The sequence below is a fragment of the Cygnus atratus genome, chromosome 8 (assembly GCF_013377495.2).
Source record: "Cygnus atratus isolate AKBS03 ecotype Queensland, Australia chromosome 8, CAtr_DNAZoo_HiC_assembly, whole genome shotgun sequence".
Lineage (NCBI taxonomy): Eukaryota > Metazoa > Chordata > Aves > Anseriformes > Anatidae > Cygnus > Cygnus atratus.
Genome location: NC_066369.1, coordinates 20,520,014 through 20,543,833, shown reverse-complemented (window position 1 = coordinate 20,543,833; position 23,820 = coordinate 20,520,014). Strand labels below are relative to the sequence as shown.

General features: G+C 35.9%; 1 protein-coding gene across 11 annotated transcripts in view; it reads right to left on the bottom strand.

Moving 5' to 3' along the window:
- Nucleotides 1–9,221: 9,221 nt before the first annotated feature.
- The window catches only part of USP33 (ubiquitin specific peptidase 33), a 36,590-nt gene continuing 21,991 nt past the window's right edge, over nucleotides 9,222–23,820 (bottom strand). For 5 of the 11 annotated variants that reach the window (XM_050712222.1, XM_050712221.1, XM_050712227.1 and 2 more), the window contains 12 exons: nucleotides 22,804–22,975; nucleotides 22,598–22,702; nucleotides 21,983–22,016; nucleotides 21,101–21,146; nucleotides 20,178–20,358; nucleotides 18,765–18,891; nucleotides 16,639–16,808; nucleotides 15,180–15,261; nucleotides 14,044–14,152; nucleotides 13,132–13,234; nucleotides 12,273–12,341; nucleotides 9,222–10,394 (listed from right to left, as the gene is read on the bottom strand). In XM_050712222.1, coding sequence (XP_050568179.1) covers nucleotides 10,237–10,394; nucleotides 12,273–12,341; nucleotides 13,132–13,234; nucleotides 14,044–14,152; nucleotides 15,180–15,261; nucleotides 16,639–16,808; nucleotides 18,765–18,891; nucleotides 20,178–20,358; nucleotides 21,101–21,146; nucleotides 21,983–22,016; nucleotides 22,598–22,702; nucleotides 22,804–22,975 — 1,356 coding nt within the window. In that variant the 3' untranslated portion in view covers nucleotides 9,222–10,236. Of the gene's footprint in view, nucleotides 10,395–12,272; nucleotides 12,342–13,131; nucleotides 13,235–14,043; nucleotides 14,153–15,179; nucleotides 15,262–16,638; nucleotides 16,809–18,764; nucleotides 18,892–20,177; nucleotides 20,359–21,100; nucleotides 21,147–21,982; nucleotides 22,017–22,597; nucleotides 22,703–22,802; nucleotides 22,976–23,820 lie in introns of all 11 variants that reach the window. The other 6 variants (XM_035538193.2, XM_050712225.1, XM_035538190.2 and 3 more) reach the window with 2 other exon arrangements.

Genomic DNA, 23,820 nt, shown 5'->3' with positions numbered 1-23,820 from the left:
GTCTGCATAAAAACCTCAGTAGCTTTTCCACTTTCCCAAGCAGTTTTCACTTTTCCCTGCTTCTTGCTGACTTGGAACTCTTCTCCTGCCATCAGATTCAAAACAACTGAAATCCCACAAGAGAGGGAAGGAAAATTTTTTCTTGAACCTATGCCACTGTTCTCATGCAGTCTTTTGTCCACGTGCCCAAATCTTAAAGAGTAATGGAGCTTTCTGTGTTATTGCAGGAGCACCTGTAAGCACTAACTGCAATCAGTTTGGAAATATGTTCGCTTAGCTAAACAGCTGCAGTAGTTGAAGGCGTTATTGCATTTCAGCCAAGTGCTAGTGCTTTCGCAGTAGAACTGACTGTTCTTCTCAGCTGCTTCAGAGCAAAGTGCATTGTATTTTTCAAATTCCCATGGCCACTTAAGGGTGCAGTTGAGCAATAGGCAGACCTAATCTAATGGCCTGCTGACAAAAAGCTGCCCTTGCTGCCAGCCATGCACTCCCATTGCTTGCCCCTCTGCCCATTCTGGTGCCCATCTGAGCATACGGTCAACCAGGCAGACTTTATAAGCCACTAAGAAAGTGTTCCTGTTTCTAGGGTGTTAATTTTCAGCTAAAAAATGAGCTGCATTGGCTCACAGTAGAGAGACAGACAATGGAGCCAGCATGTGAGAAGTGGGGGAGAAGGTGCTGCTAACAGAGGGGAGGAGCAGGACTATCCTCTTGGCAGCAGTAACTTTTTGGCAACAGGATTAAACCAGTTCATATTGTCTAACCACACCCTGGACCAGGATTTGCCTTGAATTCACTAAGTACTTAAATATTATGTTCTGCCATCTTGCTTAAGAAGCAATAATGTCTAGGGATGGGATGATAACAAAGAGCAACTGTTGTTAATAGTGTGATGTTTCAGGTAATAGCTCCTGCTAATGAAAGGGATACTCCTGGGGCTCCTACTCTGCCTTTACATGCCCCCTGCTTTCCCTGGATTGAATCCAGCAGCTGTGTACCTACAGGGTAGTTTGGCTCAGCTGCCCTACCAGAGGAAAATAACAATATGCAAAGAACAAAAAGCAGTCCATGCATAGTAAGGAGTGAGATCAAGCAGGTTTACTATGAGATCTCCACCCAAGAGAATTTACATTTAAACCTTGAGAAACCTGCTTCGTTTGAAGCTGGTTGGATACAGCTCTGCTTTGATTCTCTTATCCCAACAGTTCAAAATCTCTTCCATGTGCTCTTGCTATCTGGCTGCCCCTTTCCTGCAGGATGCTGTAGTAGCTTCTGAGTAATTCCCAGGTACAAAGGAACCCACCCACTCCTGCCTAGCAGCATCACATTGCTCTAATATGTTTCTCCTTCCAGTCTTCCTTGCTCCTCATGTAACCTACCAAACTTAACCCAATCTGAAGTCTTGGGGCCACCCTTTTCTCTGTGCAACTTCTGTCTTGTACCAATAATGGGTAACCATATTTATTATATGTATTTATTACCCAGCCTTGGGTAAGTGATAGGGCAATAAAATTTTTCCACCCTTGCCAATGGTGGCAGTAAAAACCTATTCTGATCAAGGCAAAATGATGCTAACATCAGCTTTTCATCATGTTATAGAGGGACAAGCTAAAAATACTAGATCAGCCCCCACCCCTCAAGTCACTACTTGCTACACAACAAACTGCTTTATTCCCCCCCATTTCACTGAAACCCCAGTTCACGTTTGTGCTCTAAGAGCTGCCTAAGACCGCAAGGCCAGGCATTGATGGCGCTGTTCCATGCCTCATGCTTTCAAAGGTAGCATCATTGGTTCAACCTATTTCAATCCATCAAATAGCATCAGTGTTTTTTCTATTTAGTATGAAGTAGCATATTAATAAAGCAAATAAAATGTGATTTTTTTTTTTTGGTAACAAAAAGATTAACAAAGTTCAGTCTTCACACTTCAGCACAACTGAGTTGATCCTAAGGACAGCTGGGTTCGTTCTGTGACGGTCACTCTTATCTTCACAGCACTCTCCAGGAAATGCAGTAGCAAGCTGCTACTGCTTGCTACCCAACACCACAATTAAACACAGGGTTTGTGTTCTTGGGTGCTGCTCTAGATGTAAAAAAGGCATGCAGGAGGGAGATTAGAGCTGAATTCTTCTCCAGAGTTCAACTCAGGCTTATTTGCTCTGACTCAAGGCCAGCTGGTCGGACTGGCAGGTTTGTGTGGAATTACTTGGGTGGCTGCACAGTAAGTCCTGGACAAGAGCAGAGACTCTTCCTGAAGCCAGCTTAGGTTGAATAGTGTCAGCTTCCACAGTACTGCCCAAACCTAATAAACCACCCTGGACTGGATGAGCGTTGGCTGAACACAATAGCCAGAAATCTCTGCACTAATTAGTTTGCCAACTCAGTAATTTTGTTTGTGACTAGTTTATAGGTGACTTTTTGGATTTTGTATTTGCAGTTTTTCTGAAAGAAACCACAAGACATTTACATTCTTGAGAATTCCAAAAAAAAAAGGTATAGAAAATAGCTTAAAAGTTTAATAGAGAAGATTAGCTGAGTTAAAGACAATAACATTTTTAAGAGTGTTAAGTTCTTTCACATTTATTTAAGTATGTATCCTTACATAGAATCACTACCAATCACTACCTGTTTTCAGCGTTAGAAGTCCTCTACTTTGCTGCTCAGCTCTGCCTGCTGTAATCCCTGGAGAGCCCTAAACATTTCTCTCAGTCATGCAGCCATACATAGAGAACAAACATGAGAAAGGCTAGGGTTTCCCTTAATAGCAAGAACAACAGAAAAGCATTTTCAGTGTTCTTACCTGAGGCAAAATGCTGTAGATAAACAAAGTTGCTTCGTGTCCCAAAAAAGTTCTGCCTGAGGAGGTACTCTACTGACTCATTTAGGTGTGTCTTCAGTGGTCAGTTTACATCGGAGACTTTAAAGGTTTTTGCCAGAACTTGTTAAAGTTTACAGTTTTATCAGTTCACTAATATAGTAACTTCTTTTTTAAAAAACTATTTCCATTACTTCAAATATTACTTAGAGAAAGCCTTTACAGTAGTTAAGTTGCCATGTCAAAAAAAATTACTAAAATCATAACTGAAAGAATAATATACAATTGTGGTAAATTGCACATGATTATAAAAGTGGTCACCTGGTCTAACATCTACTCAAAATAAATCCACACAAGCCATAAATGAACAATGCTTGGTTTTATGGTGCTTGGTTTTGTGGAAACAATTTAAATCACAGTTTTTAAGAAAATCAATTTTTACTTTTTATTAAACAGAATGATCTCCAGTCTTGATAATGTACGGGCACATAAGACTATTTAGGAGTCTTAAGCCCCACACAGACTATCATGGAGTTCACTTTGATTGTTGAAGGATTTCATGTACAACATTGAAAAAGCAAGCTGCCAATCATAAAAGTTAAACACATTTAGGAAATTGTTAGTTCATTTCCATCTTATGCCCATGTATGTAAAGTAGGGGCAATCTAATCCAAATTGGTCCAAGGAAGTTACAGTTAAGTAGAACCAATAGGTATCTTTCACAATAAAATTCATTTGACTACGTTCAGTACACGCAACCACTCCTTGCTCATGAGGTACTCCCATTTAAATGGCTGCTTCCAATTTCAGTAGAGGCTTCAAAGTCAGATATGAATGTTAGCTACACTGTGGTTCATTATTAAAAAAAAATACTCCAGATTGAAACGTATTAGATACGAAAAACAGCGTAACAAAAAGGCAGCTCTTCTCTTCTATAACACCAAAGAAGACATTTGTCCAGCTACAAACTTTTTTTTTTGCTTCTACAATTAAATCAAAGTCAGTCTAAATATTAGAACTTGGGAGTAGACTAGAAATTTAAATGAAAACACTGCCCAAATGGATTAATGACTGAGTGCATTTCTTTTGTTACAGTTGAAAATCTCTAAGTAATCTTACTTATGGTCCTCAGCAGAAGAAGGTGTGTGCTTCTGTTGAAATGAACATGCATTCACAGCATGAGCACGTGTTGCATCTCAGTTCATTTGGGTTTGGCATTTTAACAGACACCCACAGACTGGGGGGGGGGGCATGGTAGGGAGAATAAAAAGGCAATGTATCAACCTGGTATCAGGACATCTTGTCTCAGAGCATACATTCAAAAACCACACAGGATAGAACAAAATCAGTCACCTAGAAAATATTAATTTCTGGGCAAAACTTCACAAAATTAAAATGAAAAGGTCTTGGCATTTTCCTTTCAGATAAGAGACAAAAGTTGCTATTTTTCATTCTTGACTGCTGCCTGTTATTTTAAGCTAGGTTTTTCCTTACTTGTGAGAACCAAATGTCTCCTCTTCTCCTCTGCCCTCTTTATTCTCAACAAAGTACTTCAAGATTTACTTTTGTACGTGGTTAATTCCAAAAACAGAACTTACTGAAGTTCTTAATATATAATAAATTCTTTGTGAGTTCCAAGTGAGAAAGGAGGAACAGGTCTGGAAAGGATATATGTTTGTTACACTTATATTTGGAAGATACTGTCTCAGCTTCATTTATATTATGAAAACAGTTTGTGGATGGGTGACTGCTTTAATTTTGCACCTCCTGTGCTGCTGAACAAATGACTAGCTCATAAGAAAAATAAGTGATTGAGATTCACCTGCATTGCATAAAGGCTTAACAGAACTGCATAACCACCAGTGTATTCCTATTACTCCAACTTTACTTACTTTCTACTGGAGTGATCAAGATCCTATTGTATTTTCTTAAATCCACTCATCTGCCCATATACAGCACTTATAACTTGTCAAGCCTGTAGTATTGCTAATGATCCATAAAACCTATCAGGCATTAGTGAGCTGCTTCTCACAAATGGACTTTTTTTTTTTTATCTGCATGCTCAGCTGACACATTTAGAAGAGAGGAACGTTTTGTGACAAATGTGTACCAGCTTTCTATGAAATACATGACTCAGCTATTGTCAGCAAACATCTGTAATGTTAGATGTATTATAAAAAGGTGACACTTTATCTTACGATATGGTAGTGTTCACAATTTTTTCATGGAGAAAAGTGCCTTATCACCTTGTTGAATGGCTGAAAGCTAGGCTGATACTATCAATTAAAAACAAGGCACAAGTTTTAAACAGCAGTATCTATTACAGAACACGCAAGAAAATAAGTTGTTTTTCCTCTGATTGTGAGAATAGTCTAATTTTTTTTCCTTACCGAGAAAGAATATTTTCTAATATCCCAAAATAAACAGAGTTTGTTTGCAACCAGATAATTTCTGTGAAATAATGTTGAAAGTGATTTGTCCTTCTTTGTGATACATCAGAAGTCTAGAACTCTTACTTTGCTTCCTGCTACTAATTGTCAGCTCTGGATGGCTTAAGCATAGAGGGAAGCCAGAAAAGCCATCTGTTTGGAAGAATGAAAAAGCCTAGTTGTTTTACTCATTTCCTGGGCAAAATGAAGAGCTGAAAGGTTTTCAGTGAGAAAACTGCTTAGACTGCAATAAGCCAGATGTATATAGGGAATTCAAAAGGAATAAATGGAACAGGATTTTCTTAGTTCAGTGTAAAATGGTTCTGTGATGAATATGAAGAATCTATTTGCCCCCTTACACAGATAATTTGAAAGTTTTCCTGTAAATTTTCAAAATCTCATGTTTGCTTTTCCAAAGGAACTTATACGACGAATATCTTTATAAACAAATGCCTATAATACAAACAGGAAAGAAGCTTCTTGGATTTAGTCCTTTTAAGAAATCCTAAAATATCTTGTGTTGCCAAAAGCCAAACAGTGTATGAGTTTTGAATCTGAAAATCAGGTTTCTTACATAATGCATGATCATCACACATCAAATTACACCAGATTGCATAAGAAAAAAATCAGGCCTAGATGGGCAAATTTAACTTTTGTTCCACAAATTAAAAATGTTTCATCCACCTAACATATTTTCTAGCCAAGCATATTTCCAACTCTTTATGCTGATATCCCACTACCAGTAGGACATACTGCTAACTCAACAGCTAGTTATACGAAATTACCCTGCCCTGGGGCTCTCTAATGAAATACAGGATTATACCCATTTACAAAAAGCTCTAAATATAAATTCTTCCAGATGTCACTAAGCGTTGCACTTTTCTGAAAGGGCAGACTTCTGTGAGTATGTTATCCAAATTAGCCTCCAGATTAGGGACTAACACACTACTACTTGTTGGCTGCAGTTGGCTGACATCTCTACTTTGATAGCTTGGTCAGAAGTTAATTCCTATCAGCCTGGCTCTATCAATAGAACAGTAAGTATTCCCATGTGACTATGCAACTCCCAGGCAAAGCTAAACAGACTTGAACTCCCACATAAAATATAGTATCATTGGGGAAAATTAATTAAATAAAAAACTAAGTAAATTAGCCTCCATTGATGCAACTGCATATAATAGGTTTGCAAGTCACAGTACAGTATCTAGACAGAGCAGTAAAATTCAAATGCAACATTTCCTTATCATGGCTGGGGACATATAGCAACAAAGGGTGTGGCTATTTTCTCTTGAATTTGGCAGATTTCTTACCAAAGGGATGCTGCCTTACAGCAATTTTTGTCAAATACATACTAGAGGATACCTTAAAAAATTGTTTTCGCTGCGTTCAGGCATCTCAACAGCTGACAATGACAATACTACTCAAAATACACAGTTACCAAAATGGATTCTGAGCTTGATTACCTTTCTTCTCTTGACACAATTATTGAACAGCGTATTAAGTCTAACTTACCCAAACTTTCTGGCCATTACTGATAGGAAGACTGACACTCATTATGGCATTTAATATCATTTATCTGTTTGAGTAGATGCATCAGATTTTTTTTTTGTTTTCAATATCACTATTCCAGCGTAGAACTAAAAAAAATTACTGTAGTGCCTCCAGCCAAAGGTCAATTGAGGAACAGGAGAAATAGACTGCATGTCATTTATATATACATACATATATCAGTATACACACACATCACCATCCCTAGACACAGGACTAATTTATACTCTATTTGCAAAAACATTTTTCTGGACTAACAAAAAATGAATTTGCAACACAATCATCTCCAGAACTTCCTCTGTTTCCTAAAATTCTATTGACATGAAAGGAAAAGATTGGCTTTTAAGTCAATAAGACACCCCAATGACAAGGGATAATTTTACAGCTAACTTGTTTCATTAAAAAGGCAGGCTACTTAGCTTTGACCTCTGAAGTATACTGTAAAAGTGCCTTATTTTGCTACTAAGTCAATAGCTTTTTGGTTAACCTTTCTCTGTCCAATTACACTGTTTACTTATATTACACAATATCTAAAGCATTCTTCTGGATGCTGGCGGTACAAATGAACAATTAGCTGTACTACTTGCAAAAAAACACTTGAAAAAAATTAGAAAAATTAAACTTAGAGCTGGTAAGCTGTACCCTACCTCCCATGCTGTTTTCTCCAGAAGAGAGGGTTAAAGTTCCCAGACTGAACAGCAGGCTTTTAACAGATCAGATATAGATTCCCAGGCTTCAAACAAGGCCTCCACTGAATTTTCCCCTTCTTGAAATGACAGCTTCCCTGGCACCCAAACACATTGCCATGTTTTCTCAACTGGAAACAAATGGACAAAGAATCTAAAAAGTCTGGTGAAAGGCTTATGGAAAAAAATCATTTCCATAGCCCCTTTCCGAGATGCATTCTTTCTCTGCTGTGAATTGGACCTCTCTTCACAGTAAAGGTTTCTCCTTTAAACACTGCAGTGCTGCCTGCCTGCCAGTATACACAAGCGATCCATCTGGAGTTCTCCCACACTGTCTTATCTTAAAAGGCTACTTCCATTTCGGTGACATAAAATCCCTTCTAAAGTTCTGAAAGAGCTAAAAACAAACAAGTCATCTCTTTGGAACTGTCTCAAACACAAACATTTCATCTAGCAAACTGGGGGATTTCCTTTTTTTTGCTAGCATGACAGTTGTAGTGTGAAGATGCCTGTCACAGAGGTGACAGAGGCATTTCACAGCTCTGCTAGTTTGAAGTACTCGTTATTGGTTTACGCACATCACAATTTAAGATTATGTTTGACTACAGATTCCCAGGCATCCAGTGGAAAAAACTTCTATTGAACTGCTAGAAGAATGATTTCTAGGTTCCAATGGGCTATCTAAACCCAGCACAAGTCACCATTGCTAAAGCTGAAGCAAATATTCCTACACGTCTAGGAAAAAACGTTTACTACCATCTAGCAATATTTTCACACAAAGTCTTTCATCTTCCATCAGCATTCTTTTAAGTGAAAGCACTTTTTGGTATTCTGAGTCTTGTTGCTCTTCTCTGAAATAATCTCTCCTCAACTTTCACTTAGTACCCAATAACATCCAAAATTGGGATATACAGACAATCTCACCATCAAACACAGGACCAAGTAGAGCAGAATAATTACCTCCTGTGCCTCACATCTGATGCTTTTGTTACTATTACCCAGAATATACTTTAGTTTGGTATCACTGGATTTTAACTCTTTGCCTGATCTGCTGTTAATAGCCAGAATACGTTGCACAGAACTGCTTCGCTCCTCCGACAAGCCCATGTCCCCAACATTCAATCCTTTATTCTCTTGCAAGTTCTACTAAGTTCTACTAAGGCAGTCTGTTCCACTATCCTGATTACTAAAGAAAAAATTGGCTGGCCAATTGATACCTGTGATACAGTTCAAGTTTGAAAAATGTTTTCCTCATGTACTAGCCATGCTAGGCTTTGCATTGCTGTTCATTTACCCTCCCCAAACAGAACACGCCCCTCAGCTGGGATCTGTTTCTAGTTCTAGCTCTTCTCAGGTAGGCTGAGGAAACTACTGGGATTTACAGCTGTTCAGACAGAACTGTTAACTCCTACACAGCATATTAGTAACATGGTCAAGTACTTTACTTTATAGGACATTGTCTAGGACTCTTATAGGTGGCTTTTTCACTACAATGGCTTTAAGTACAAGTTTGATTTTATACTAGATATGACATTATCCAGAAGAATGTTACATCAGTATTTCTCACTTTGGAGCTACAAGTATCAACATCATTGCCTAAACAGAAAGTAGTCAGGAAATATATGGGTGTAGGAGCAGTATCACAGCATTACTCAAAAAGTTTCTGTATTGATAGAATAAATGAAAAACATGACAAAAGCTTCCCCCACACACTCCTTCCAGAGTTTCAGGTTTCATTTTTTTCTTCCTTTTTTTTTTTTTTATTGATCCAGCCTTGAATAATGCTGCTTATTTGGTAACAATATCAGGCAAAAAAGAGCAAGTGCCATTCTGCATTCCAATCTGACTCATTTAGTAAAGTTTTGCAATATATACATTTTATCCAGCTTTTGACATTATAGGTCATCATGCCAATGAAAAATTACCAATACAATAAAATCCTTCAAAAGCAACTGTGAATGTAATTCAAGAGACCAGACAATTTAATTTCTGAAATTTATATCACTCATGTCCATAATCATTTTACATTTCACACTTCATGCTCTCAAACATTACCCTAGAGAAGACTAAATCTTTTTGTCACAGACACTATTAATTCTAGCCAGGTTTATAGAGTTACAGAAGCCTAACGATGCAAAATTAAGCAGGTAATAAGTTATGACATTTGCTGACTAAAACAATATTTGATCTATGCTAATGTTTGATCCATTCAAATACGGTAAGTATTTGGATGTTATATACTACTCATTTGATATACTTACAGTGCAAAATAAGTGAGAATTTTTTTCCTGAGCATTTAGGAAATTAAAATCCTTTATCATTGATTGCAATCCATTTAAAATATACTCCCTTTATACTTAGGCTTGTCAAGACTGTACAATTAAGACAGGCAGAAGTTTGTAGGTATCAGAAGCCCATTCAGGAATCAGTAGGGTTATGTAACATCTCTAAAATTTTGTTCCCATTTTTCAAGTCTAAAGACATAACATGATTTTGACTTCAACTTAAGAGTCCAGAAATAACAGTGTTTTCCATTTACCAAACAGTCCAATATGTACAAACTACATGCCTTCCAAAACAGAGAAACAGTCTTCATTTAAACAAATTGTAATACATTTCAACTTACTATTCTGTAGTTAATGTAATGCCCAGTGAGCTGTGCCTCCAACAGACATAAGAGAATAAAACTTTTAGGAATGTATATGGGGCATTTTGTAAGGAAGTTGGATTCCTTATGAATTCATCTTTTCCTCAGTAGCTACAGACCATGAGTTTCTAATTCAATCTTCTCCTCTGTCTGCAAGATATCAGGTTCTACCGGAGGAACAGGTGGTCTGAGAATAATTTCTGGACCTCCACCATAGATTGACTGAAGAAAATTCCACGTTTCTTCAGATATCTGTCCAGAATCTGCACCTGGAAACATTTTTAAAAAAATTAATTACTACTTAGAACAGTTTTTTTCACAATTCTTTGAAGCCCATAACAGATACAAGAAGAAAGAAGAATACAATTCAAATTTAACACTGTAATCTAATTTGCATTTTTTCCTTGCGCCAGCTACCAAACCCAATGACATGTTCTGTGTTAACTTTATACCTCTTCATTACTAAAACTACCTGCTCTCAAAACTATCCAGTACTTAACACATCAAGTATGAAATACAAAGTTTCTCTAATAAATATCTTATATTTATCCACCAAGCTAACAACTGGTAGGTCTTGGGAGTTGTGAGGCTGCTTCCTGGTATGGAAGGATTCATGTTAACAGCAGGACATGCACTTTCATCAATCACAGTGTAAAGTTCAAAGACTCAAGATTCTTGTGTGAAATAAATTAGTATTGATAGTAAAGAATGAAAGTTTGCAAGCTACAGTGAAATTCTCAGAACCACAGACAGAAACCACTGTTAGGGCATTCATAGCCCTGCTAATGCTCCATGTATGTGGCAGCATGATGAGTCAGCCTGATTTCTTTTTTGTTTATTGTCTGAAGTCTTTGCTTTTTTTCCCCATTCCTCTGGCTAGAGGTCTCTCTTCTGTCTCAGCTCAGCATCCAATCATTTCTGATTCTCCATAACCTTTTAGAGCAGCAAGGGGCAAGGGAACATAAACATATCGCCTATCCAGGTTTTAACAGAGGGATCCTGTCCAATACAGTTGAAGTGCATTCTTTGCACTAACCTAGCCGCAACTAACTCTTAATTTTCTACCCAAGTTCTGATTTGAATCAATACAGCTGAAGTTAGAAGGTATCAACTGCCTATTTTACTATCAGTTATTGACTCTAAACTGATTTTTTTGTAGTTGTTTCTAAATGTCACTCAGATGATTAAAGCCTTGCATTTTATTTCTGTGTTAAGAGCTTAAATCATTAAAATGTACTGCAAAACTCACGGGAGCAAGATTTCATTGCTTTTTAAATATGCTCTTGACATTTTACAATTGGTGAGATTCATGCTGGGTCTAGAGGCCTCCAGTGAAATGCCATTGGTAGGTCCACTGTATGCTGAGGCATAAAGTTAAACTGACTTTTTTTTTAGCTTGATTTTTTGCTCAATCTTGACACTGTAATTTTTAGATTTTCTTTGTTAAGCTGAGCTAAAATGCATATCAATATTCATATTATGCTTTCATAGGAAGTCTAAAGTCTTCATATTAGATTTTTTTTTTGTCTCTGTACCTACAAGTTTCAAATAGATGGCATTAACCATCTGACTTAAAAACAATAAAAAAACTGTCTTCATACACTAGAGAAATTTTTGCAATACTCAGTGGTAAATAACTCTCAGAAAAATGAGCAACAGCATTTATTTACTGTGATTTATTCCTTCTATCAGAAGTGGCTCTCAATTCAAATTAGATTTCAGGATTCAAGTAACTACATACAGATATGTGACAGTCTAAAAGCCAAGCACCAAGCACCTCCAATTCACATTGAGAAAAGAGAACTCAAACAAAACCAAAGTGATACAAAACCAAAGCACACTTTAGCCATTTTAAAGTTACTCTGTATCTCCTTCTACACTTAGATCTCCTGCACTTAGATTAGCCTATTATAGGTATTATTTAAGAACAAACTGGTCTCCCAAAAAATGGGCCTTTGAATAACTGTCACTTCCTCAACTGCAACCCAAATTTACTTTAAGATTTTTATAAAATAGAGCAGAACACAGATTCATTAGGTATTGCCATTTTACTGTAACAGTTAGAAATAAGAATTCATAATACATTTACTGAACTTCAACAAATACATCATAAGGATCCCAAAACTGCAGTAGTATCAGACACCTACCTTGTTTTAGCACAGCATTTCCACATTTTGTTATTGCAATCTTAGCATTATCAATAGGACCAGGGGGATCTAGTGTGATAGAAAGAATGATTAAAATTGGGAGAGCTGAAACAAAAGGAAGGTTGGAGTTTCCATTTTCAAATGGAAGGAGAAACAGCTAGTTTGTCTACTGCTTGTTCTTTCTTCTCTGCTTAACGGTGTAAGTTGTTAAAAGTTAATCAGAATTGTAATTAAGAGGAAATTTTTCAAAGCATTTCTGATTACAGTAAGTCTTCAAGCAACATAAAACAAATTAACTCTAATTTTTACCCCCCACCAAAACTATCCTAAAGCAGACTCCGATAAGGTTGTAGAATATTTTATCAGTGTTTCCACTTTAATCTTTAGAGGCACTTACAGAATGTTAAAGTCATATTATTACAGTTTTTACTCAGTTATCTATGAGTTTATGCTGTGACAGTGAGATCAGCTTTCTGCAGAGGCTGCAGCATTATCTTTCAGTTTGTACTGCAAAAAATCTAGGTATCCTCCCTTGTACCTACGTATAATTTCCCCTCTGCTGCCAACAGCAAGCACCCCTGCCACCCCTCGCAGAAAACAGTGCTTTTTCCACACCCATCCCATTACCCGTTCCTGTAAATTACTAAGAAGGTTTGACTATGTATTTTGTAATTTGATTCCTAGATATATTTACAAGCTATCAAACATATTTATAGGCTTTTGTTGCATTCTTTAGCTGTTCTTCCTGCATGCTTCTACTGAAGTAGAAACAGTTTACTTAAATATTACCACTATGTGGCAAAAAAAAGAAAAAGAAAAAGAAAAGAAAACCCGTATTTTGAAATAAAGCACAACTTACCACTGTCTTTCCCTTTTACAAATCCTTCCCATTCTCTGAACCATTGCATACTGATGCAGTAAAAAGTTGATGGAGATTCTTCTTCTTGGAATGCTCTATAAAGCTAGAAAGAAGAAGAATCCTTGTTTTTCTGGCCTTTTTTTTTTTTTTCTTTTCTTTAAACTACTACATTCTTTTAGCCACTCTATTAATAACATAGTATTACGCTACTACAGAACATTTAGAACTACTGGCCATCGTAACAGTAAATCCTTGGTGAATTCCTGAGGTGAGGTTTTGAGGTAGTGGTAGTATTCATATTAAAAGATTACTTATTCTTTACTAGAAAATGTTTTTTCTCCTGGAAACAGCAATGAGACTTAGAATAGACTGGTTTTTCTTAAGTACAAATGCTTACCCATCAAACCTTACTGGATAATTACTCTAACGGCTGAACTTTCAAGTGGTAGAAGAAATATGAAAACTTATTTGTATTGAACTAGACCTATTTATATCATTGGGAAAAAATGTATTTTTTATAAATAAAAATTCTCTCTTCAGATATCTAATTCAAATTTTAGGAAATATAGTATTTTGTTCTTTTTCAGAGACTAAGGATCTTCTGCTTGCACAGAACAGATCACTGGAAGCGTATTAAGAACAGCTGCTTCTGTGGCTGCATTCAGTTTCCATGCAATTAAGAAATACATGAAATATCTTCTCAAAGTACATTTCTATACAAAGAATTACATGGGATATCACAAGAACATAGTTGTTGCCAGCAAAAAAGGGATTCTGTATAGATATACACTTGCTTTATATAGTCACTTTGTTACAGAAATCACCTATGCAATTTTGCTAACCCCTTGTGTTGAGTCATGAACACCAGGGTATGTAGAAAAGCAGAATGAATAAGAATTGTTTACTTTTTACCCGTATAAACATCTCCAATTCATTTTTCCTTCTTTTTTCAAGTCTTTCAGACTCTATCTGGCAGGTATGACATACATATAGATGGTTAACAGCTGGTCCTCCTCCATACCTGTGGTGACAGCAAAAATAAACAAACAAATCAAGTAAACACAACATTAACCTTGTGGAAAAGGCTATTTAAAAAGGATCACACAGCTGTAGACATTAAAAGTGTCAGCTTCTTATAATATCTATTTGAAGTCTGATACATGCCAGTCACACTGATCTATAAGTGCCATCATTCATTTTCCTAGTACTATTTTGTACTTTATCTTAAGATAAAGAAGTTCTGACTAACTAAAGTGGAAATATGCTGGAAATAGTATTGTTCCTATTTCTCCTACTTGTGGCTGTTGAAACTTAAACAAACCTTTACGTTTAGCGCTTAGATGGCCAGAAATTAACACCTAAAAATGCTTAATGCAGGTGTGATACACAGTCCTTAAGCAAAGCTTTTCTGCAGCTTTTTGTTACACATCTTTTAAGAATTCCTTGTTTGTAAGCAAGCACTTACATGTGACCTACATGGAAAGTGTGGAGTAGTAATACGGAACATTTATATCTAAGTTATTTTGAAGCAATACTGGCAGCTGAGTCTATGGATTCAAAGCCAACATAAAAGAAAAGCTGTCTCCAGCCAACAGAGAACAGGAAGCTGATACAGAGAGCTCTTTCAAAGTAACTCTTGCAGAGTACTTTTTCTGACCTACTTTGTATTATTTTGCACATACCATACATGTTTATTAGTTTAATACTCAATCATTATCCCAGTGTCACACTGCTCTATGTAGGCTTCTAGAATTACTTTGCACAAGCAAATTAAACAATTTGGCAGTTTGCCATCCCTTCACTTAGCTCTGAGCCTAGAGTACATGTATTTTAATGAGCCACTAATTCTAGAAGCCTGATTTTGGTGCTTGGAACATATCTGCTCTCAAACTTATATTGCAGCACTGAAGATGACACTTTGAATTTAAACTACAACAAGTACACAAGTTTTTATGAGCCACTAACTGAAAACCCTTATCTTGCTGCTTGGCGTGTATTTGCCCTCAAACTGTATCACCGGATATTTTCAGTTACAACATAAAACATACCTGCTATACAGATTATCCCATATATTTTGAGGTAGCATGACAACTAGGTCCTCTATGAAGTTAGCTTTGTGTGGAGGAACACCTGCAGAAGCAACAAAAGGAACAGACTTTTGTGTTGTTTTTTTTTTTTTTTTTAATTTTTTTTGAAACTCTGTTTTAAGAAATTTTGGGACAGACTGTGTTACAGGTTTCTAAATCAACCCCCCGTTCAAAGAATTCAAAGTCATGTGAAACAAGCTTTATCATATTGAAATACATTATGGTATTCAAAGAGAACACTCTAAAATTAGTCTTTTATGAGGCTGAAAAGTTTATAAAAGAAGCAGAAGCAAACTATAAGAGATTAAATAGCTAGAATCCTTTTAAAATACTGATTGCAAAATGCTTCTTAAGATACACAAAAATGGTAAAGAGTGGTGAGATAAACAAATGCTCATAAATTACAAAACTGTCTACTCAAAATCTGTTTTATTTGCTGTAGACCTTTTTTAATTACTTTGAACAGCATAAATGGTAGAAAGTAGTGAAAATTCAATGGAAGAAGAAATAGAGGCGCTTGCTGAATTAGAAGTGTTGAGTTGAAGTGTATGGTAAGCAGCTATGTGTTATGCAGGGATTCTTTTCAATAGGGAAGGATTTAGTAGCTGCAACACTTGTACAACAAGAGTCATCTGCCGTAGCCATGCAGAAGGAAAAACACAACCAGAAGTGCTCCCACGTACACATTCTACAAATGGCTACAGGGGCACAGTATTCCTACATTCCATGTTTGGTTCAGCAGCAGGTGCAACACCTAAGTGCTAACCTAATACAGATGCATTTTATATTAGTAATCAGGTATAAGAATACCACAATGATTCGTTGGAATGTTGCCATACAGATATGAGCATTCTACAAAACAGATTTTACTTTAATATTCTTATAGCTTATATATATTATAGCACTTAGCACAAAGGAAAAATTTTTATGCTTTTATGCAAAATATACAGAATGACTACTCTATTTATCACACTGATATGTTCTGGACACTCTCCAACAGACCAATTTCTTGTTCCACATCTTCCAAACCTTCTTGTTGCTCCTAGCACGTATCTGAGAAAAATATTGGCAAACCTAAGTATTAAGGATGATGATGATAAAACAAAAGGATTTTAAAAAAATGGGAATATAACTGTTTAACAAACAAGCAGATAAAGCAAACTGTTCCTCTTTAAGGAATCAATAAAGCTTACACATAAAAGTGCACTGAAAAAAAATTAGGAGGACTTCATATGGTATAATTTCCAACTAGTTGGCCACTAAAATAATGGAAATAAAAGTTACCTAGACATTAAGGATAAGTAGCTATAATATTAAATTACTAAGCTACTTAATTTACTTAATTAAAACAAGTATAAAACCCTGTATAACTACAGGTTAACAAGCAAATTCTTTCTAAATGATGCTGTTGCAGTCTCACCTCCATGCATACAAAGGAAGTCATTATTTGAAATTGGTCCTGGCTCCGCAAAAGTCTTGAATTTATTTAACCACTGTCTTGAAACATAGAATTGGAGAAGACTTGGTTCCATCATATTCAGTAGGCCTGATATTCTCCGTCTCTCCCTCTGAGCTTCTTCACTACTCTTTCTATTAGAGAAATAATAAACAAAGATATATCCTTGTGTACAATGCAGATAACTCACTTTGCAAAAGAGAACTAGATTTTCAAGTAAAACGGGCCCACACTAGTTAACTTACCATGTGAAATGCCTCACACTTTTCATGAACAGCTAGAGCCACCATCTAAACACGTGGCAAAGAACCTGCTGTGTCACCTCACAGAATTATGTGCCACGACAGTCAGTAGTTAGTACAGAGCATGAAGGGCTCCAGACTTCCTGCCAAGTCTATTCTTGTCCTTTTTCTTTTCTGACAAAGCCACAGCACACGTGTAATCACACTTAGAAGAAAACACTTGCCTGCTTAGTTCAACAACTAAAAGACCCTAACAGTTCCCATTCAACTTGCCAGCCTGAGAAAACAAATAGTTGGACTACAACAGAGAAAGTACACTACAATACAGGGGAATATCCTAATATAGGAGAAGGAGATAAGGCTCTAGCCATCTGCCCATTTTCTCTATGCATTTTTTGAACTAAAGCTTCCCAAGCTGTCCTCCTGTGACAGAAGTTCCTTACGCAGCTTCAGAATTAAGGTTGAACAATAGATTCTGTAATTCCCCTATTTTTCTTGTTGAAACTGTTGCTGTTGTCGAACTGGAAGTCCCTCTGCTCTCTTTATTGATACTGGATAGAATCTCTCTTCTCCAAAGGCAGGTTTGAACCATTTGTCCATTCATTCCATCCTTCAAGTTTCATGTCAGGGGTTTGGCTCAGCATCGCACAACAGCTGGGCTACCTCAGTTAATATATGGAGTCAACATTGACTCAAATACCTGGTAGAAAACCTTTAGGTAAACCTAATGGCTATAGCAACAAAGACTACTTACAATATAGCAAAACAATAAAAGAGAAGGAAAACCAAATGCTATGAACCAGTTTAAAATAAGTTACATTTTAAAATTCAGATCAAAATTATTTAACAAAAAGGTAAAATTCTGAAAATGAAATTCACGCAGGTAAATTCATTTTCCAGCTGTAATTCAAAAATGCATATGTATCTCCACCGAGCTTTTCAGAAAAGTGTTGAAAGAACATTAGAGTGTTTGGTAGTATTTTGTGGGTTTATTCTTTTTTAAAATCAAACTTAAGGAACGCTGTTCTTTCATTATGTATTTTGTTTTTAATACATTTGCCCACAATCAGGTACAGTGTTCTTACACTACAGCATGACTTCCATATTCCTTTTAAAAGATCTACCGAGTCAGACTCACAGGCTTAGCTCAGGTGGTGACAAGTATAAGTGGTCCTAATGAAAGCTAGAACATTATCAGAACACATCCTATTTCTTGTGCAACCCTGACACGAACTATTTTGAAGTCAACTTTTAGTGGAAATTTGATGTTGATACCAGAAACTTAGAATTTGAAAATTGAGTGAAGTTGCTTTTATTAACTCAAGTACAAAAATTCCTTGGACTGAAGATGATAATAACATGACTTCTTGACTTTCATTTTGACTTTCAGGAAAATACCAGCCTATAAATTCCCTGAAATTAAATTACAACACAGTAAAACTCCTGTTGTTCCACATCCCATCTGCTAAAGAGTTTCCACAATTCCCTTCAGAGCTTTAACAATCAGTCTGTATCCATAATCTCCCCTTGTGCAGAATTCTTTTCCTCTAATTGAAAACTAGGCAACTGTTAGAAATGGCAATGCATTACCTCAAGTTCTGTTTTTAAGTCATCTTACTGTTTTTTATTTATGCAGGTTTAGTTTTTATTTCAAGTTCTATATACGTTTTAGCAGTGACGAAGCAAGTGTTAAGAACATAACTGAAGAACTAAGTCTCTCTCTAAGATAGGCTTTTGTGGTTGGTCAAATTCTTCCCCCAGAGCAGCTAATTTCTGAAAGCCGAATGAAACTGCCCAACTGCTTAAAAGGTGACTAATATTCGTATCATTATACTTGTAATTTCTTACCTGTAGAACAGAACGTAGGCTTCTGCATTTTGTACTGTGGATTCTGATACTTCTGTGACACTCTGGTCATCAAATTCATACCACAAATTATTTAAATTGTTTCGACAATAAGCTATATAATGTCCACCTGGAGTATTAGAACAAAGGGTTATTTAAAAGCATGCAAAAGCTGCTCATTTTACTACTTTTTCATGTGTGGCAGAGTAAATCCAAAAAGCAAATATTTTAAATGGGAGAAACGTTAATTTGTTAGCAAGACAGGACATGGATATTAACTTCTCTCAAATTCAGGATCAGCCTTTTTTTTTCTGCATTTCTAACAGACAGTGGAAAGTCAGACACCATTTTCAGCATATTCAAGCAACTCTCAAACTCTTGAATTCTTCAAGCCACTTGCGTAACACATTCCTGAACCACAAAATTCAAATCAGAAATAGGCCATCTGAATAATTTGCACAAATCAGTTTCCTTGATGAACTCAAATTTCAATTTTTTTTTGGTAGAAATTAGCACAAATATTTAACAGCTACAAGATATCAAGACCATACTCTGTTTTGAATACTATTCATAATACATTTTAAATTACTACTATTTTTAAATACATATCCAACTGACAATAATTAAAAAATCAAATAACAACTAAATTCATTAACAGAAGTATCATTCACCAAGCACAAAATGGAAAATGAAACAGCATCCAGGAAAAAATGGCGGCAAAGCAACTTTATCTAAACAATGGCTACCTCAAGTCTGGGGAACAGAAGCAGTTAGGTAACCTAGAAAAGTTTGAAGCAAGAAGCCTGAAACTTCATAGTTTATTTTTTTTTTGTCCTAGTTTCTAAATCTTATAAATGCTGAAAACATTGGGGCAGAAATGAACCCAACAGATAGCACTAAGAAGTTTATTCAGCTAGTCATCACTATCCATTCCCTATTGTGGGATTAACTGGCAGTGATCATTCCAGCAAATGCCTTCAGAAAAAGATTACTGACATCTTCATGGTGCTTTGTGAATTCTTTCCAAGAAAAACATATACAAAGCATCAAAACTCTAGACAAACAACAGTTATGCATAAGAGCTGACCAGCTAACTAGTCACATGTTGAGATGTAACATTATTTGTACATTTACACAGCTCATTTTCAGTAGTGCATATAGTACGTACTTACTATTCCAGAATCTTTTTTTCCCTCCACATTCAATTTTATTTAGGAGCACCATACAATTTCAAAGATGTGTAATTGCTAAGAGCAAGCCATCTTATTGTTTATAAAGTAAAAATCACAGAATTTAACTTCCACATTAAAATTAACCACTCATCTATTTACTCTTCAGTATATCAATATTATTTTTAAACAGAAGTGCTGATGTGAATATTAACTGCAAATGCAAAGCAATTAACCTCATACTTACTGCTGGCAGTTCCATGATGGCAGATGACAGATAGGAGATCATAAGTCACTATTTGAGCTGGACTGTCCTTTGCAAGGAAAGGCTGAAGATCAAGGCCTTCCAATGGAAAGGACACATGGGTCCCAATTTTTGTGGAAAACATAAGTTCGTGTCTAAATCTTTTGAGATGAATGCACAGTATCTGTAAGAAGGATCAACATATTGACTCAAGAAGAAATATATATGCTATTATTTGATATTTAATAACTATACTGTACTATGCCCTCTTCTATCACCTCAAAAGGATCACTTTTCTCTGAGGAAAACTGATCACAAGCTCTGTGTTGCACAAATTTTATTTTTTTTAAAATCAATTGAGGCTCAAGGAGTTCCAAACGAACTTATGATTTTGTGATTATTTTTTTTTTTATGATCAAAGACGTACTTTACTGACAATATAAAAGGACAGTCCTGAACTGTTACTAACATTGATGCAATGACAGACATACCTTTTCGCTTTCTTAATGTGCATAGTGCACTGTCTTGTCACAGGGGACATTAATTCTTCCTGGTTATTGCAGCCATCAACTCATGTTTTGAAGTATAAAATGGGATTATTTTTAAACTGTAAAGTTACAAGCATGACTTATTGAAAAGATTTCCAGTCTGGCTGTGTTATTTAGTTTTGATTTACAGCATAAGTACGTTCTGCAGGCTGACAATAACAAAAGGAAAAAAAAATTCTTCTACCTTTGCGTTTTATGCACCAGGTTCCCTTTCTACAAGGTGAATAATCAAATATTGCTTGCATTCTTAAAACAAATACCAATATAGGCTTTCAAAATGTAACATTATAAACACAACTTACTACATGCAACTCTTAAGCCTTACCACATTCCTAATCATGCAGAAAAAGTGCTTTTAAGTGCATGTAGTAACAGTACCTCAGGAAATTTTTGCACTTTGCAGAATTTCACTCCATTTCTTAACCTAAGCAAAGCAAAGAATAATCCACGATTAGTTCTGAAAAGGTTTCAATTTATTGTGCTATGAAAGTCTATGCTGAATAAAAGTCTAAGTTGAACTTAAGTAAACCCAAAATAAGTGAAGATACTAAGTGAACATTAGTAAACCCAAAATATAGACTACGCGTGGAACAGCCAAAATGATACACGATGATGTTTCAAAAGAAAACAAATCTGTACTGCGTAAAAATTCAAAGCAGCAATTACAGATAACCAAGTTCCAGCTAACTGTTTCTCTTCGCATAAAGGAAAGACCTTTAAACTGATTATTCAGCAAAAGGAAAAGAAACCAGTTACGTTTATTTTTAAGAAGTTATACACAGCAGATGCCAGTAATATATCAAAGAATAATGCTCCTTTTCCATACAGGGCTTTGAGCAGTCTTCAGATGACTTTTGTTTCTTGGTTCTTTAGTATTTAACACATGTGCATGCATGTGTGTGTAAACCTATATTGATATATTTTTCCATACACTGAAGTCACCTACTACATCTCAATGCTAGGCTGCCAGTAATAGACAGATAAAAGCTTTTATTTTATCATTCAATCAAAAAAAAAGTCTAGAATTGTAAGGAACATGAAAAAGTATGTATCACATTTGTTTTGCAATATGGTACAGTGAATTGGTGCTTCCTGACTCCTGCATCTTTGTAATACTAAATTTCTGGCAGCAGCAGCACAAGTTGGTATAAAAAGATTAAAAGTACTGTGACGTATCCAAAGGAAATAAATGTCTCTTGACTAACAGAAACATTTAAGGACTCAAAACAAGATAAAACAAACAGATAAAAGCTAGCTTACTTTTTACACCTGCCACAGCTGTACATGTTATCACCTGCAAATATTGAGAGAAGAAAAACAGCCATTATTCTCTAAACCCAAATGATTATCCTTCAGGCTGAAACACTGGATACATGAAAGTTTCAAGAGAATTTGTCTTTGGGTTGCATTCAATGCTTATCTGCAGTAAGAGTGTTGGCATAGCAATTAAATTGAGAAGTTCTTTATAATTAAAAGCATAAAACTAAGAAGCACAGAATAGTCTGAAGAGATGATGCGACAGAATTTAAAAGCAAAATAATTTACCGCATCAAAATTTAAGTTATGAGAATGGCTATTAATATAGTAGTTTTTGAAATTTTTATAAACCTTCAGGTGATACCATTTTGTTATACCAAATTCATATTCATTTGATATTTCTAAATCAGCTTTCGTAGGCAATTCTGGGGAAAATATTCAGCTAAATGAGAAGCTTACCTTTTTGAAATGAATGATCCCATAAGAGCAAGGAATGACTGTATTATAGGCTAATACGTGTCTTCCATTTAATTGCAAAGAATAAAAAGCAAAGAATATACTAATATTTTTATCATAATTGGAGAAAAAAGCAGCATGTTCATGTAATTAACCTCTTACCCTTGAGCTCATCTCTGGCGAAAAAGGCAGCAAGACAATCTTGTAAGGTTACAACTGGACCCCAAAACCAGCTAGGAACACATGAGACAACAAACCTGAAACATCATTGACAGAAAAGAAAGAAAACCAACAAATGTTCTGCCAGAAGAGCAGAAACTGGAATTTCAAAATAAATAAGTAATAAAACAAGGTAAGTATCATTTACCTTTTGAAATATTCCATAAAAAAAGCTATCCATCCCTGGGGGGCATATGCTTCTCCACATGACCCTGCCTTGACTAGAGATGTCTGATGACTTGCAGAATGGAGTTTTGCAAGATCTTCCTTACCTGGAATTGGTAAGGACAGATCCTGAAAAGTCTCCAGGGTTACAGACAACTAAAGGAGAAAACAAATGAAAAAAATAAATACAGTTAATCTAATTGCTGTTTCTCTTTATTCTTATGTAAATGTTAACAGTAACTAAGTTATTGTACAGTCGCTGATCACACTAGGTAGCAAGTTAGCAGTAAATGAGAAATTCATTTAAAAAAGATGAAGAAAAATAACATTTCAGAGTGAAATTGCACATTGTTATCACTGGAACTTTTACCTTTTTTTTTTTCCAGCAATTATTGTTCTTCCTAAAAATAAATTAAAAAAAGCCCTAAGATTTTGTCTCAGGCTCCTATTAGTCAAGCAAGCTAGTTTCAGAAAGCTTCAGCTCCTTGTTTTGACTGTATTTTATTTTGACATTAACTTGACCTGGTGTAACTAAACCTGCTGCAGAAGAGACCCAGCTGTGCATTTTCTTTCCCCCATTTTGGATTTAGCGACCACATAGTCACAGAGTTAAAATATCAAGAAAGCATTATATATATATTTATATATAGGTCTCATTGAATTTTCTCACCAGATCACCCCAGAGTCTTGGTATTATTAGAACTAAAACAAGGAAAGACGTAGGGACATTCAGCTACACCTGAGTGAGGTTTAAACCAAATGTTCATAGAATCATCAGATACCCCGAGTTAGAAGGGACCCACAATGGCAACTGAGTCTACATGGACCACCCCAAAAAAATGAAACCACATTTCTGAGAGCACTGTCCAAATGCTTCTTAAACTCCATCAGGCTTAGAGCTGTGACCACTGCCCAATGCACTGGGGAGCCTGTTCCAGTGCCCAGGAAACTTGTCCCAGTCCAAAGGTTTGAATAGCCAATATTTGGTACTGCTGCTTTGA